This window comes from Calypte anna, chromosome 4A (assembly GCF_003957555.1).
Source record: "Calypte anna isolate BGI_N300 chromosome 4A, bCalAnn1_v1.p, whole genome shotgun sequence".
In the NCBI taxonomy this organism is placed as follows: Eukaryota; Metazoa; Chordata; class Aves; order Apodiformes; family Trochilidae; genus Calypte; species Calypte anna.
The window spans coordinates 39,897,201-39,913,721 of record NC_044248.1 but is presented as its reverse complement, the minus strand read 5'-3'; the positions used below and the strand labels follow the sequence as shown (position 1 = coordinate 39,913,721).

At 41.2% G+C, this 16,521-nt stretch overlaps 1 protein-coding gene across 1 annotated transcript in view; it reads left to right on the top strand.

The window, feature by feature from the left end:
* Window positions 1-344: 344 nt before the first annotated feature.
* LOC103533726 (transmembrane protease serine 11E-like) overlaps window positions 345-16,521 on the top strand; it is a 37,474-nt gene continuing 21,297 nt past the window's right edge. The window contains exons 1-3 of the mRNA XM_008499620.1: window positions 345-508; window positions 7,568-7,689; window positions 8,369-8,487. Of these exons, the coding sequence (XP_008497842.1) occupies window positions 345-508; window positions 7,568-7,689; window positions 8,369-8,487 (405 nt within the window). The remainder of the gene's footprint in view (window positions 509-7,567; window positions 7,690-8,368; window positions 8,488-16,521) is intronic.

The window sequence follows — 16,521 nt, the reverse complement described above, 5'->3', positions numbered from 1 at the left end:
CGGACAGTGTGGTGCCTCTCCCAATGTGGGTTTTACAGTAGAAGGTGCTGCCACTGGGGAGAAGGCCTGCTGTAGGGATACAAGTTGGGCAGAAAGGGAGTTCTGGAAGAGGGAAACCTCACACACTTCCTGTTCTGCTGTGGTGAAGAACGAGTCATCTTACCCGGGCCGGTTTATCTGCTCTGTCCATCTCTGCCTGGGGAGCTCTTTGATGCAGAACTCATCTGAAGGTTACAGTCTCCTTATCAACTCCATGCTTACCTCTGTTTGTTTTTATTCTGAAGTTGGCTCCCCCGTTTTGCAATAACCCACAGGGTGCTGGGTGTTACGCCAGCCGTGCCTCAATGAAGGATCTTCATTCAGCACCTTTCCCTTCCCGTCACACTGCTCCACGCGACTCCTGCGTTTTCCAGCAGCGTTCCCTGCGCAGTCCAGACTTCAGTCAAGCCTTTGTTGGTGGTCAGAAGGGCTACCAGACCTACAGAGACCTACCATGGGATCTTCAAAAGTAGGTGGTGTGTTTTAACTCAGCAAGTCTCATTTGGAGGTGTAGTGATGGTAGAGGATACAGCTACAGGACAGCTTTAGGACTTCGAGAACATAGATCCAGAAATCTGTTTGTTCTCTTGGATCTCTCTCTGTCCCTTTCATCTTTTTAGATCAGGGGTACCTCATGGATCTGTCTGAAATTTGCAGCCTGAAAAGGGGCAATAGATGGAGGGAAAGCCATACGGTAAATTGCAGATGAAAGGGAAGTTTTGGAGGTTGTGGGCTGGATTGAAAGAATAACATGTGGCTGGAGTGAGAAAGGCAGCATGGCCAGGAGCTCAAAGGCTTGCTTTCTCTTTTGAAAGCTGATGAGATTGCTTGAAGTAACATTTACCTTTCCTCTCTCTGATTGTCTTACCCTACTCTCAGCAGGCTTTTATTATAGCAGTGCAGATTCCAAGAAACTCTTTTGTGTCAATATTCCATCCCAAGCCTGGATTCCATCCCTTAAAAGGTCCCATTTAAATCAGTGATAGCAACATGACTACCTAAGGAGGACACTATAGGTGTTCATAATGCCTGTTTTGACCCTAGTACTTATAAAGAAGAAGCCATGATTAGGCAATAATGACAAAGTGATTTGTGCCTTGAAGTATTTTGTGTAAAGATGCTGAATACCCTTAGTTTTATTTTACTGTAACAATATTTAAGACAGTGCTGGAAACTTCAGGGTATTTTTACAAAAATAAGTCTCCCAGCTGTGACACTCTATATGATCCTTGGGTCAGAGCAGGGTTCTGGTCATAAATTTACAGTGAGCCTCCTGGAATTTGTTGTTTCTGTTTATTGTTCTGGCTCTCATATTCATGTGGCAATCGTTCTTAGTCTCCCTTTAATTTGTTTTGTGTTCTTGCCTCAGCGACTGATGAAGCTTTAAAGTATGACCTCAGTAACAATCCAAAATAATCTGAATATTTTTTTAACACCTGATTTGGCTGGATGGGTGAATTTTTGTGTGTGATTGCTAAAACCTCCAATATTAGTCTCCTCTCTGACATTGCTTGAGACAAATGTCCGTGAATAATTGCAAGATACTCGTTATTTTTCTACCCTCAGTAGTTTTAAACACGTGATTTTAAATATTATTTCTGGGCATGCTTAAATAGAAGCATTGTTTCTAGTTTGACAAAACTTACTCTTTCTGCCCACTGAAGTGTTTTTCTCATTTTTGTGAGGACAGCATCATTTAAGTCAATACAGTGGTGACTTTGCCAGAAGACAGAGGTCAGCTTTTGGTCCTTATGCTCTTCATGGTACTCCAAACATCCCCTGCCCTGTTTAAGATCCATACCTTAAAAAGCTACACTTGTCAGGTGAAAAAGAAATCCCCATCAGGTGTGATTACCAGTTTGTGCATTTTAAATAAAGAAGGAAAACTGAGTGAGAGCTCTCTACCTGGCAGAACTTAAAAGCCATTCCTTTTTCTAGTTAGATGTAAATCTAGTTGCCATGTCTCGTTGAGTTTAACAAAGGTGTAAATAATTTTAATAACAGTGTTGTAGAGGGTAGTTAAACAACACCTGTGGTCCAGTTTGTTTGCCTCCTAGTTAGGCTAAGATTGAGTTGTTTAAATAGTTGTTTAGTTTATTATAAAAGCTAAAGTATAGTAGGGAAACTCTGTGCTGGATAATTAAATATTTACACATTTGGGAAGGAATGGAGATTGCTTGGTCTTAATCAAAGACTCTGTGAAACCTCCTATATGTTCCAGAGTTCTTTACAGGGCAGGGATATAAACCTAAGCATGGATCTGTAAGCCTTTCTGTTTGAGCTTACCATGCTGTGCCTTATTCCCTTATAAGCATAGTGCTTCAATACTGCCTTTATTCAGTTCCCAGATGCCTCTTTTCACAATGTTTCAAGCTAAGCTGGAAATTGTGCTCCATAAAACCCTTCAGAAAACAAACTGCTAAGGAAAAGTGGGTGGAGTAGACAGCCTTACTGCTCTTATCCCTCCTCTGTCATGCAGTGTCCTACCTGAAACTTCCCTATGAAGACCTTGTGTCCTGTCAAGGTGGGATTCAGAGTAGCTGGTGTTGTATATGGTAGTCTAAAAGTGAATATGCAGGTGGAAATAGAGTGCCACTTGCACCAATCTGTCATGCAGTAGGTGGGGAAAAATGAGTGAAAATTAGAAACTGCAGAGGTATAGCAGGAAATGGATTCCAGCCCCAGTGCAAGGATGCTCATGTCCCACTGGTATTAGTGGGATTTAACCTTGATTATTGCAGGAGGCAGAGGTGATTCCTGCAGGGTACCAAACAGAAATGTATTCTGTTCAGTTTGCCCTAGAGTAGATTCTAATGCCAGGAAACCCTTGAGAAATACTTTTGATTTTGGTACATACCATACCTGATTTGGCTCATATGGAATCAGGACCATCTGTGTTTCCTTGCCACTTTCACTCATTTTCTAAGCATCTTAGGCAGGAAAACCAGCATAAGAAAGGATCTCCTTAAAGTCTGGCTGTTCCTATTAACTGAGCAAGCCTCAGTGTAAACCCTCTAGAGGGTGTTACACAGGTGCTTCACTTTCTTATTTTTTTCACAGACTGCTTTTTGATTGGACATTTTGGGCCAGATTAAACTTTTAAAATCAAGTCATTCTGCTTCCATCACATAGTCCTTCCATGTCTGTGTTTCTGGTTACCTGGACATCTTGATTCTGAATGAAGCTGAGCTTGGGATGACTTAATTTGACATTCTTCTGCTACAAGACACTCTGAAAACTTAATGTGATCTGTGGACAGATTTGGTGATAACAGAGAGACAGATTTCATACAGAACTGAACACAAGAACTGTCCAGTTTCTCTACCACTGGGGAATTGTCTGGGGTTTCAGAGCCTCGAATGAACCTTTGGTGTAAGGAACCTTCTTTAATTTCAGCAGCATTTGTCCCATGAAAAAACTTGTCCATGACAACACATGGCTACATTACAGCATCTCATCACTTATCTACCCAGCCCAGTGATCACTTATTATATATAAATTATATAATCCAGAAAAACTTATTCTTTACCCAGAAATGTAAGCTTCCAAAACTACAGGAAAATGTGGATACTTTGGGTCAGTTTCTCAATGTGTAGAAGCTGTCATGCACACATATATATGCACAAAAACTGTCATGAAGGCAGAACTGTTGTACCAGGCTTTCAGAACTCTTCATAAGAGACTCTTGAACCACTTCAAGAGTTTTACAGTGACATTTCATAGACCAGTAAGCAGATTCTTGCCAGTAAACAGGTTAAAAAAATCATCACTGCCCTATTATGTGTGTATTTATACATTATAATTATTTGTAAGGCTGATACAATGGGTTTTATCAATATTTTTCTCTGAGTACCTTAGTAAGAGAGAAGTAACCCACATACTCTAAAATAGTGGAGAAAATTTGTCTGTCTAAGCATACCTCTCTTACAGGACTGAAACCAAAGGACATTTAATAGCCCACAAGAGATCATCTCTACGTGACTGTTTTGGGTTTGGCTGTTTGTCTGTACTGTCAGCACCTTTCTAGAGCAGACGATGTCAGTGCTTGCTTGCCAGAGCAGAGCATGTATTCTCTTTCATGGTGTGTGCTGACTTAGCTAAACACACTCTGTCTCTGACATGAAGTCACTGCAGGTAATGGAGGAGTTCCCACAGGTGTCAGAGCATTCATTCTGCTCTGCTGAAGAAGAGTTTTGAGGCTTTTCCTCTGAAGCAGGCTGCTTGACTTACAGAAGGCAGTCTTAATTCTGCTTTTTGCAAGGAATGGATCTAAATTCCTGCAAGTAAAAGCAGTGTATTGCAGTGTATTGGTGATTACTGTACAGGCATGGTTGTCTAGGAAAATGCAGAGTCTCTGGGGTAGAGGGAAAGACCATGACAGAAAGCCCACTGAGGTCTGTGGGAGGTTTTCAGCTGATATTTCAAACCTAAAATGTCCATTTCAACTCTGGAGGATTTCAGTGACCTTCTCAGCTGGAGTGTTTTTAATCCTGCTGTGCATTCTAGGTTATGCTCTTTATTCCCCCTCTCCTGAATGGATTGTTCCCAAGGAATTCATAAGACTCCTTGACTCCTGATCTGAGAAAATAAATTCTCTTTGGTGAATTTTATCATCTTCCTGCACAGTATTCACCATATGTATTGAAACTGTTTCAGTTGTGGGGTAGTTATTTCTCTTGTGTGTATTGAATCCCTGTAATTACTGTTCAGCTTTACAAAATGGGACATGTTGTCAGATGAAATAATTGATCTTTGAGGAATGAAGCTCAGGTGACATAGCCAAGCAGCAATAAAGCTCAAAGTTAATGGGAATGGAAAAGTATCAGCCCAGCAATCTTTGGGTTTCTTTTTGTCTCACAGATATCTTTGGAAGACTGCATTTGAAATCTTCCTTCAGTGCTCAGTCTGCCCTTCTATTCAAATGGGGAGGTATCAGATGGCACAGCCTACCCAAGGACATTCTACTCAAAAATACCTTTTGCTTTTAAAATCAGTTTTTGTCTTTAAAACAAATTAGGAGTACAGACTAAACCTTAGCACTTATATCATGTTGTTATATAAAAGAAGGGGGAAAGCTTATGCAGAAAAAAATGGAAGAAAAAAAAGAAATTAAAAAAAGATTTACCAAGTCCCAAAATGTCTTTCCCTTCTACTAAGTGACTCCATAGTATGCATTTATCAGACAGCTTCTTGTCTGGGAAAATCCAGTTTAGAAGTTGATGCTGAGTTACCTCAGGACCTCTTTGAAATGATGCTCTCAAACACATTTCATGAATTAAATTAAAGTCATATGTGTAAGTAAAACCACACCTATAAGTAACTGTTGTGGACAGGCATTTCTTTTTTTTTTTTTCTTTTCTTTTTTTCTTTTTTTGCTAAATGATGATATGGCACTTGGAAGAGAAAAAATAAAGAATAAGAGTTACAAAAATTGTTATACTATGTGCAAAAGAATCCTGAAAAGGTTTAAACTTACATAGCACTTGATATTTAACCATGTCCCAACCATGCTACCTCTGGTCTGAAACTGCTCTTTCACTGATATGATAGCAGTAATTTCTTCACACTCATTTGCTGGGGTGTAGAGGTGGCATTCAGCCATCCAAATGGGCTTTTCAAACCCAGCATTTCAATTTGGGGTTATCCCAGCATCATTATAGCTTAAAGATCTGAGTATTTTTCTTTCCATGCAACTTAATCAAGACAACAGTTTTTGGAATGAGAAAATCTACAAAAATGAATCTGAGTAGGTTGTGTCAAGTTAAATGTGGGTTTTGTTTGGCTTGTTGGCTTTTCTTGTAACTTAGGCCCACTTCAAACAGAGTAGAAATATTTGCAAAACATACAAGCCACAAAAAGGACTGCTAAATGGAGTGGTGGTGGGGGAAAGACAACAAATCCCCATGACAGAGCTGAACTCACCAATGACTTGATGGTTTCTCTGAAGACCCACTATTTAGAAATGTTCTTCTTAATGAGGTAGAGTCCTGACTATTTATTTCTGTGTATTTTTCATCCCTGCAGTTAAAATTTTAAGGCAACTTCCATACAGTTGGAATTTTTTGTTTGTTGTTTTTTGTTGGTTTTTTTCCCCTCTGCATTTTGAAGCAATCAAATGAGATGAGATGTTAACAGACAGCTGGCTTACAGGACAGCAAGACTGAAGTAATCACTAGCTAGGAGATCCAGGACAAGTCAGAACATACAGGAGTGACAGATGGGTATTTCCATTTTCAATCAAATGTCATGATATTTAGCCTGAGTCAGTTGTTTTCCAAGTTGAAGTAATGAGGCTTTAATTGTAAGGCTTTACAACTCCATTAGGATGAAATACAAGAACATGATTCAATATTTATGTATCATAAACAGAGTGCTGGTCCCCTCATCCCTGCACAAAGCTGCAGTGGTTGTTTGCAGTCATTTCCAACTTCTTTTAATATATTTCAATTTATGGCTCATGAGTTATATGTCCTGGAGGGGGACTGTATGTTCTTTGTTATGATTGTGGGAACTTGCTGAGACACCCCATACCCTCAGGAGAGAATCTCTCCAAGCTGCTTTCCTGGGGGAGGCTTCACCTTAACCTGAAGGTGTGCATGTTTGCATGAGTGAGGTAGTTGACTATATAATGAAGGACTCTTTGCCAAAAATTCTGGCTTCCAGTCTTTTGTAATGGCTGATAACATAAATGAAAAATGGCTTTAAGGATCTTCAGATGTCTTTGAGTTTATAGCCAAAGGCAGAATATGTGCAAGTAACCTTCTTCAGGCAGTTTTTTTTTTTGTCTTACTATAGTTCTGACCTACTGACTCTTCCCTTCCCTTGAGTTAATTTGGGTTAACACCTGTGTGAGGAAGAGCTTGGCCCTGGTCTACTCCTTTGTCCTTCCCCCTCCCTCCATCACCAGCAAATACTGCTTAAAGCAGTGCTTGCATTTTGCTTTTAGATTTAGTCTGAATAAAACAAGAAGCACAGTCTGGCCCTCTGAAATCTTTTTCTTTTTCTCTATGCCTTCTTTGCAGGCTGAAATGGACCAAGCAACTTGGATAATGTATAGATATGTGCTATACTAAGCACTGAATGCTTTTTGCCAATTTCATTGCACTAAGCAGTTTTGAGGGCAAAGGTGCCAGTGTGTCTGATTTATTTAACCAATTGAAAGCTGTCTACATTGCTGTATGAAAGCTCACCTCACTGAAAATCAAGTTTTCTTGCAAATTTCCAGTTGAGGGTCACATAAGGTAGTGGGATTCCTATTTAATTTGGCTCTAGTAATAAAAAAAAAAACAAACCTCAAACTCTGTGTTCCATGAGTTCTAGCACATCCCAACATCTATTTCAAAATAGTCTTGAGTTATGGTTTCATTTTCATGGGTGTGGGATGAGAAGTCAATTAATACTCCTGGCAATAATCAGCTGATGTTGAGAGAGAAAACTTTAGCTTCGTTTTTGTTTTATCTTGTTTTGTTTTAAACAGAAAAGGCTTTCTTATTATTCTTCTCCCTTTTTTCTTCTTATTTTCACCCAGAATTCATCAACCAGCCATCAAAATAAGACATCTAGAGCCCTGGAAAATTGCTCTAATTGTTATTGGAACAGCAGTAGTAGCAGCTATCACCATTGGCCTCCTAGTTTATTTTCTGGCATATGGTAAGTTTTATATGACAAATTGCTGATCCTACGTTTATTGATTTTCTTTTGTACTTGTGCCACAAAATACTGAGAGTTTACTTTTCATCAGTCTGTCTAAAACTCACAGGGGAAAAACCATCAGCTTCTCTAGGACTCTCCTTCCTCATTTAGCTTCTTTGCAGATCTCTTGAGAATATTTCCTTCTGTATAGGGTGATTTAGAGTCATTCCTCTTGGCTTTCACTTGCTTGCACTCCTTTCTCATCTTTCTCATGGTATACCTTTGTAACAGGGTCAACACACAACTCTCTGATCTCCCTTACACCAGAGCCTTTCATTTCTCTCTACCTGTGGTGTTTCTCTGTTCCCTTGCAGCAGCTGCCTCCCAGGCTTTGACATTGTCTGTGCATCCAGGCCAACAAGCTGCAGGTTGTGATCCTGTGTGAGCCCAAAGTGCTGTTGCTTGGCCATAAATGTGGCTTGGGGAAACCAGGCTTTTTGTCACTAAACTCAGATCATCCAACTCAACTGAGTTCTTGCTCCTCTCTTCCTATCTTTTGGAAGTTATATTTGAATGGGTTGGATACAGGTGAAGGCTCATCCACTCACCTGTATGTCTGGGCATGAGTCAGCTGATTCTCTAAAGTTTATCCATCTTGCTACTTTGAGTATTTTACCTGTTCTCCTTTCCTTTACAGATCAGAAGCTGTTCTATTACAGTGGCAACTTAAAAATCACCAACATCAGGTATAATGATGAATTGTCCAGACAGACCTCAGGAAGGTTTAGAGACCTGAGTGAGAGGGTTGAGAGACTGGTAAGTTTGAACTGTTATGGTTTTCTATTATTAAGGACTGTGTGATGATAAAAGAGACATTAATGTGAATGGCACACTCAGACCACAGTGTTTGGTGTCCCCTGAGCCCCCATGGTTAGCAGACCTGGGAAACAGATAACCTGAGAGTCACGATCATAACCTGGCAGGCCAGGCTCTTGCCAGTTTGCTTGTTCTAGCACATCACCTCTCTCTGCCTCTGCAATGGTAAAGTAGATACTGACAGTGTTCTCAGCTTCCCCCTGTATCACTAATCATTTGTGTGTGTCTTTTCCTGTGCTGAGCCTGGCTTTGTGATTTAAACTCTACGGTCTCTAAGGAAAGCAGGATTTTAGACCTTTTCTCTTATGGAGTGGGGAACTCTACCTATAAGTCTGTTGCTGTGTGTTGAGAAAACAGTGAACAAGCCCTTTTCCTGCACCTTTGTTATGTTTTGTTGAGAAACCCTCCTTCAAATAGCAGAGGTTGCTGAGTGGCTCTCAGTCATACAGCAGCTATGGGAATAAATAGACACATTGCTATTTCCTTTCTTGTTGTCTCTTTGAGACACTTGCCCACAGATGATAATTACAGAGTTCAGGTCTTTACAGCAATAAGCCTGTGATTGTGCTTGTATCTTTTTGTGTTTCATTCATCAGAGTCTGATGCATATCTCTCACCTCCTGTTCAGCAACCTTGCACAGATATTGAGTTAATAGGACAATCAATGCTTTGCTCCCTACTGTCATTTATTCCAGGGCTTTGCCACTTGTCCACAACAAAATGTCAGCTATGGTGAACATTGTTCTGTAGAAGTGGGGTGCTGTAAAGAGATTTGGCAGAGTTTTCATCCCTTCCCAGCTCCACTGCTTAAGACTTTGGAGATCTTAGTCAAGCTGTCCTGTTTTCTGTCCCCTTTGCCTATTGGGAACCTATATCACATTTCTCAAGATCCGCTGCTGGTGCAAATCTGTTTGTATAGAGACTTACATAAGCTGCATTTACTGAGGTGATACCACTTTACAACTATTACTTAGTAATTGCAGGCTTTTAACCTTGTGATATGTGATATAGGACCTTGGAGAGGGGATGTGCTCCCTGCCAAGAAGGCATCGTGTATTCCTGAGGCAGGATGAAGGCAAGGGCTGGGAAGAGGTCTGAGGAATAAAGCCTGACTGAGTAAAACTGTATCCCTTTCTTCCACTCCATTCCCTCTTCATTTTTTAAAAACTGTGGGTCCTTTGGCAAAGAAACGTGTTAGCTAAAGTGTTCTTTCAGGCAGTGTCTGAAAGTGCAGTCAGTTCCTTGGAACATGGTTTTTAATTTAAATGTTTGAAGATGTTAGGTGTTTGAAAGCCACTGCTCTAAAAACCCATGGAGCACTTCTGGCAGTATTGACAATAAATACCAATGCTAATTGAGCAGTAAGAACCATTATTTCAGAGCATGTTAGTTGTACCTGGTAAGTTTAACACCCTAACAAACACACAAAGAGCTGTGTTGCCTTTCCTTCATTCCTGTGACTTTTTCTAAGAGCTTTCTTTAATTCAGCCATTAACTTCTACCTGTCTCAAATTTAATGAGTTCTTTAATTTTAGATCAGCTGCTCTAAATGGTCCTTAAAATAAGTTTTGACTTTTGGTTTTTAACTCCAAGTGTTCCATCTAACAAAGATATATGAGACTGAGAGTTATCCAGAAACTTATTTGAAGTGACTCCACGCACTAATTGCTAACAACAGTACGTTCCTTGTAAGTCTGAATCTCTACAAGCAAAACTCAGCTTGTGGTGATAAAAATCAAAGCAATCTTTCCAGAGACAGACGTGTCCTCTTGACTTTTTGACAGACAGCTGTCTCAGAACATCTGCATTGTTATTCTCAGGGTTTTCACACCATCTCCTTAATAGAGGAGAGAATTAACTTTTTAATCACATTTCCTCATTTGTCTGGATTTACCAAAATCCTTTGTAGTCTTTCCCCAGGTGCTTTTGGATAGCCAAGCCTTTCCATCCTCACAGTTGTCACCATACCTTAAGTCATGTTGTGAAACAATGAGTCAATGCAGATAAATGCAAAGTCTTTCACAACGCTTGGTGCAAAGTGAACAGAAGTGAATCACCTCTGATAATCGGAAGCATTCAAATTACCTGAGTTACTGCAACTCCCTGCCAAATGCTCCCTTCTCTGATCCCTCCCTGATGAAGCTTCCTTTGTTTGTCCCCAGAACAACCCTGAGAGGAGTTCTTTTCAGAGCTGATGTTTCACCTGGAGAAATGGCTTTGCTCCCATAGTGAAATGACCCCAATGCTTTCCTTGGGACTGGCAGCAAAAAGGTCCTGGTGTTTGCTTTGGTTTCCAGAATTTAGTAGTAACACCCATTGTGTGAACTGCATTCTGACTCTCTTATCTCATTGAAAAGTGGGAGGGAATGCAGCAAGATCATGCCAGAGAGCTGATGAAGCTGGTGCACCAGTCAACACCTCAGGGCTGACTGGAAAGTCTGGAAAATGTCTTGTGGGGTGGAGCTGGGGGGGACTGAGGAACAGATGATGAAAGGTCTTTGCTCCTGGCCTGGCTTCCTGCAAGTGCCTGTGAGGGTTCCCTTTGTGCTGTCTTGAAAAAGAAGATCTGACTGGATGCCACTGGGGGAAAAGATGTTCCAATTCACCTGAGCCTCCTCATTTTTCTAGCTGCATCAGTCGTTCTTCCCTCGCCAAGCAACAGTGCATTGTATCAGACTGTCAGCTCTTGCACTGGATAAAAAGGGCACAGCCTTAATGGCTCCTTCCCCAAGGAGTCTCTATTTTATATGGGGTTCACTTAAGGTCTGGCTAATCTCCACGACTTTTACCCACTGGTTTCACCCAACTCCTGCACCAAACTTGGACTTCTTCTCTTTTTCCACAACAAGTCCTTGGAGGCTCTATCTACTCTCTTACTAACAGCATCCTGAGGGAAATTTTCAAGGCTCTGCCCTAAGCTTTACTTCTTCAGTCCCTCTGGAGCCCTCAGGTGTGAAGGGAGATGAGACAGCCAGCTCTAGATGGACCTCAGTGCCTGGGATGCCCAGTTTCTGACTCTGGGCAGCAGCACTAACTGTCCTGTGTTCAGGAAGGAGGGTGGAAGGGGTTTTAGCCAGTGTGGAAAGTCATCTTTGACCCTAAGGGAAGGAGGTGTGCATTCAGAAGAGCTGGGAATTAGTACCTCATCAAACCCATCTTAATGAGAATTTTCTTAGCTGAAGGCTGCCAAGTGTCACTCTGTGAGAGAGAAGTTGCTGCACAGCAGTGTCTGCTTCAGTAGACTTCTTCAGTCCATGGCTGGCTGCTCAATAGAAATGGACACTACCTTTTACCTTACACATCAGTGACTTCCAAATGTACCTGTCTGCTCTTTTTACCACTACAATCATTTTCTGATACTTTCCTCTAGATGTTGTGGTCTTTCCCCTCTTCAAGGACAGCCTATTGCTACCCTTCTTTCTTCCTAGGCACCCAGTATCTCTCTCATCTCCTTCTCCTCTGGCCAGAGCTGTTCCCAGAGCTGTTCTCCCTCTTCCAGTCCATGTGTCCTTGTTGACTCTTGCAATACTTACAGCACCCTCCCCTGTTTCTGGGGCTGTGTCCTGTCCACTGTTCCCTACTCTCTCCTGATCCCATGGGATAGTAAGTCAGGCCATTGGTTGGGTGAATGGATTCTCCTCAAGTGTGAGTGTCGAGGGGCTTCCCCTTGACCAGGTGAGTGGCTGGGGAAGAGGTAAGGTCTCAGTTTTCTCTCCATGAATGCCTTAACCATGGAATGGACTGCCATGGATTTTTCCCTGTCATCTCAGCATCTCTAAAATACCTGGGCTCTCCCCCATCCTCCCACCACCTGCATCCAACTGACTGGGATTTGTTATAAGAGGACACCTGGGTACTTCCCCTTGGAAACTACTGCCTGTGCCAATACTTCCATCGCAGTAATCAAATTTAATCAATTTTTGCACTCAGTATATGTGTGTCAGGACATCCCTTTTAGAAACTGACATCTTATTTCACTGACTTCAAGTGATAAGAGAATCTACTGTGTGCTTAAGTGCAGATGCTGGGGAAAGTTTTTAATGAAAACATTTGTTGAAGTTTGTCCTGAGAGAACTGAATTAGTGTGGGTTTAATTTAAAGTAGTGTCTCTTGGGGTATTATAGAAGCACTTTGGCAACACCACAGGAAAACGCTGCAGAATTCTGATGACTTTGCCTGTTCTTGGTCAGTTTAAGGACTCACTGATGAGCCTCTAATGGAGATGGTAAGGAAGATGGTATTTCTCTGTCTTGGAAGATGATTATTTTAGAAGCTGTTAATATCTCTTTCATTACAAGGACAAGCAGAGAGGCAGGAAGGTGCCATGCACCTCCTCCCCACACACATATTTCCTCTTCTTTGTGCTGCTAAGGTGAGTGAGGATCTCAAGCACTGTCAAGTGCAAGATTCGGTATTCAGTGTGCTGAAGTTTGAGGGACTCCAACATGACTTCGTTTTTAACAGCAAGTTGAAAAGTAAAAGTATCTCTAAGTGTCATTTGCTGTAGCTTCATTTGCTGGATGTGTGGTCCCTCCCCAGCCCCCATAAAGCACTCGTGTTCCTCTCTTAGCCCCTGAAACAAAAGAAAATTGAAGATACATTGGACAGATCCCAAAGGGAGCAATTATGGGAGCCACCACAGCTAAATTTTTCCAATGGCTTTTCAGGGTCTTGCAGCAACCAGAACAAACTGAGTAGGAATGTTCCTGGTTGTTTTAAGTTTCACATTTAAACCCGAATTCATTATTTAAACCCAGGCACTCCTAGGCTCTGTACATGCTCCCTTGGGTACTTGCTTAGCAATAATATGAGGTGAAAAGAATGGAGTCTGTTCCTGAATTTTTTTGCTTGTTTTTCATGGAGAGAAATGAAATTTATAAGTGCATCTATAGTACAAAATCCATGAAAATGAAGCTTTTTAAATTAAGCCTTTTAGAGACTTTATTGGTACATTCCCTTTCCTCTTGTTCTGCAAAATAAGGTTTGAAATGGGAAAAAAACCCCATCTTTTCTCTATGGAAAAAAGATATTTAAGATTAAGGAGCATTCTGAGAATAAAATAGTAAAATAAATTTAGGGCATTTGACACCTTCTGCTTTAAAAGCATTATTTGACAATGTCCAGGCACTAGCACAGTACGATGAGGGTGCCCTCTATGGGTGACAGGGGCTGGAAAGAAAGCAGAAAGCGTCTTTATAGCAGAATTCAGCCAGCTGGGAAACAGAGCAGTGGAAGAGTGGCCAAGATGCCAGTGTGGTGACTTTGTTATGTAGCAATTAGAGGCTGACAGCACACTCGGCTGTCAGAATGGGTACACACAGGTGTGGTCTGAAAGATAACAGCTGAAACGCTGTGCACTGAGAGAGGAAATCAGGCACTGAAAGCACTTGCAGCTCACTTTTGGTTGCTTGTTTTCAGAAATCCTACTGAAATTAAAAGAAGAAAAAGACCCCTTACTGCATCAGTTTAAAAACTGTGATTTTTTTTCTTGCTTTAACTTTGTTTTCAGATTTTCCTCTTGCCACAAGTCACAGCAGCACAGGGAACTAAAAGACTATTGAGGAAAATCCTAGTGAGCTGACAGAGTATTATGTATGAAGCTGTAGCTTGGTGTTGTTCTTTACCTGTAAGATCTCAAACTGTTGGTGTTCTCTACCTAAACAGCATGAATTTACAGCATAAAATGGTTGGTTATCAACCATGTACCCAATATCCAACTTTCTCTCAAACTTAAATTCAATGAACCTTTAACTTCATTGATTATTTGACTGATTAATACAATGCAATTTTCTCAAGTAATAGAAATACAAGCTGATTTTTCTTTTTAATTTTTTCCTTGATTCATCAAGTTAATCTAATAAGCTTATACAAAGCCATTAAAATAAGAAATTTTAATTCAGATCCAGTGTGTGGTAAGAAAAGCTATAAAACGTAAACCAGGAAAATGGATGTGAACCTGGGCTGGAAACACTCAAAATTAAATAAAGGGCAGTTATTGATAGTGTGTGTGATTAAGGGTAGAATCTTATCTTAATTATAGACTCACAATCCTGAATTACTGCATTGTTTGCAAGTAATTAAATCAATGAAGTGATTCAAGATGTGAACTGGTGTCACTGAGATAAAAATCTGGCCTGCCAAGAGAGTGGTTTTTTAGAACATGGTATTGTCAAAAGGGAGAACCCCAACTCAGTGGGGGACTTGCCTGGTTGGTTGTTTAGGCACTTGTAACCTGAATACATCACTATTGATCTTCCTTAGATTTCATAAAACTGTGTTCTTCCTAAGAGTTATTTTGGCTTCTTACCTCAAAGTATTGTTTAAAAAACCAGAGGGCAAAAAGTCATTTTCCTGGTAAAAGCATACTTTCTGAAAACCAAAAACAAACCCCAAACCAATACACACAAACAAAAGCTCTTCTCTAAATGTTTTCCTAACTGGTTCTCTCACCAAACTTGATTTTCTCTCTAAAAGCTGAAAAATCTCCTCCCTAAGCAGACAAAATTTCAAGGGCAGTGTGAAAGTTTTAGGCAGCTAATTATGGACAATTGAAAGCAGGGAGCAGGGAATGGGAATACTCAGGTGACCTTAATTCTAGCAGTCACTATTAAATGGCTATAATGAACTCTCATGCCATTACATGCCTTTGAAATTGGCTGCACTAGGAATAAGCATGATACTCCAAATCCTGACATTATCCCATGTGTTAGTCCTCTTAATTTCTTTTCTCTGAAAGAGCAGCCTTTTTAACAACTACTGTACGAGGTCAATTATTTCTCTTTTGTAGCTGACACCTCCAGGAACCATCCTGTGCACAGTCAGGTGGTGCTTACTCACCTCCCAGTTTTTTAGCAGTCCAGTTTCAACTCTGTGAAGGGTTTGTGATACCACTTGCAGATGCATGAGCTCACTCTGCTCTTGCCTGTCACTCACCATGTTGTCTTTGTGTCTTTGTTGTTCCTGATGGGAAAGTTTCTGATCCTCTGGTTTGCTTGAGGCTTCTACATGATTACACTTGCTCTCTTTCAGGTCCATTTTCTTTGCCTCAGGCAAGCACTGTGGCTGCAGACCTGTTGTAATTGGTACCTCTGCTTCTAAGGGGAGGGTGATGTCCACATCTTGGTTTGGGACTGTGCCATGGTCAGTTTTTGCTGTCTCTTTCTGTGTTTCTCCTCCTGCCTTCTCTCCCTCTCATCTCTGCCCCTCAGCTGAAACCTGGGCAGGAGATCTGTCAGGTTCTTAAGGGAGGTGCTGCTGGGTTTGCATTACAACCAGGAATGGGGGCTCAGCAGGCAGAGCTGTAAACTGGATGCAAATTGGCCAGTGAGTTGAGTGCTAGGTACAGAATTAACACAGCTGAGGAGTAGTAATTCATGTTATATGACTGCCATAAAACTGGAGAGAATCACCGAATCAGCTGCCATGTTCCAATTTATATTTATGGCCAAAAAGCTTTGAAAATCACTACTAACTTTACATCTTGAAGTGCTAGTAAGGCAAGAGCAAGAATGCAGTATGGGGGTAGCTGTTGAAGGAATCAATTGGCAGCAGGGAAAAGAGCAGTAGCATTGAGCAACAAGATGATTTGTACTCCCAACCCTACTGAATACTTCTGAGCGTCCCACACAAGTAATTCAGTGGGTTCAGCAAATATTCCAGAGCAAAGTTCTGTCAGACTAGATTTAAGATAACCATTCTGATCAATCTGCAAGTGGCAGAGCAGTGTGTGGTGGGAGAAAGGAAGGGCTGACACAGAGAAACTTACTTGGTGACTTCCAGACCAAGCCAAGCATCTGGCCAAGCCCAGCTCATGTCATGTCAGCCCTGTCCTATACTGGAGCACTGTGATCCCTGTTTTATGTGACCTATTTCCAGTGCTTGGGGGGAGTTTTTGGTCCCAAGGAAGCCGTGTGTATTGAGTGACTCTGGAATAATGAAGATTTTAATAGGTTGCTCACAAGGTGAGAGTTTGCC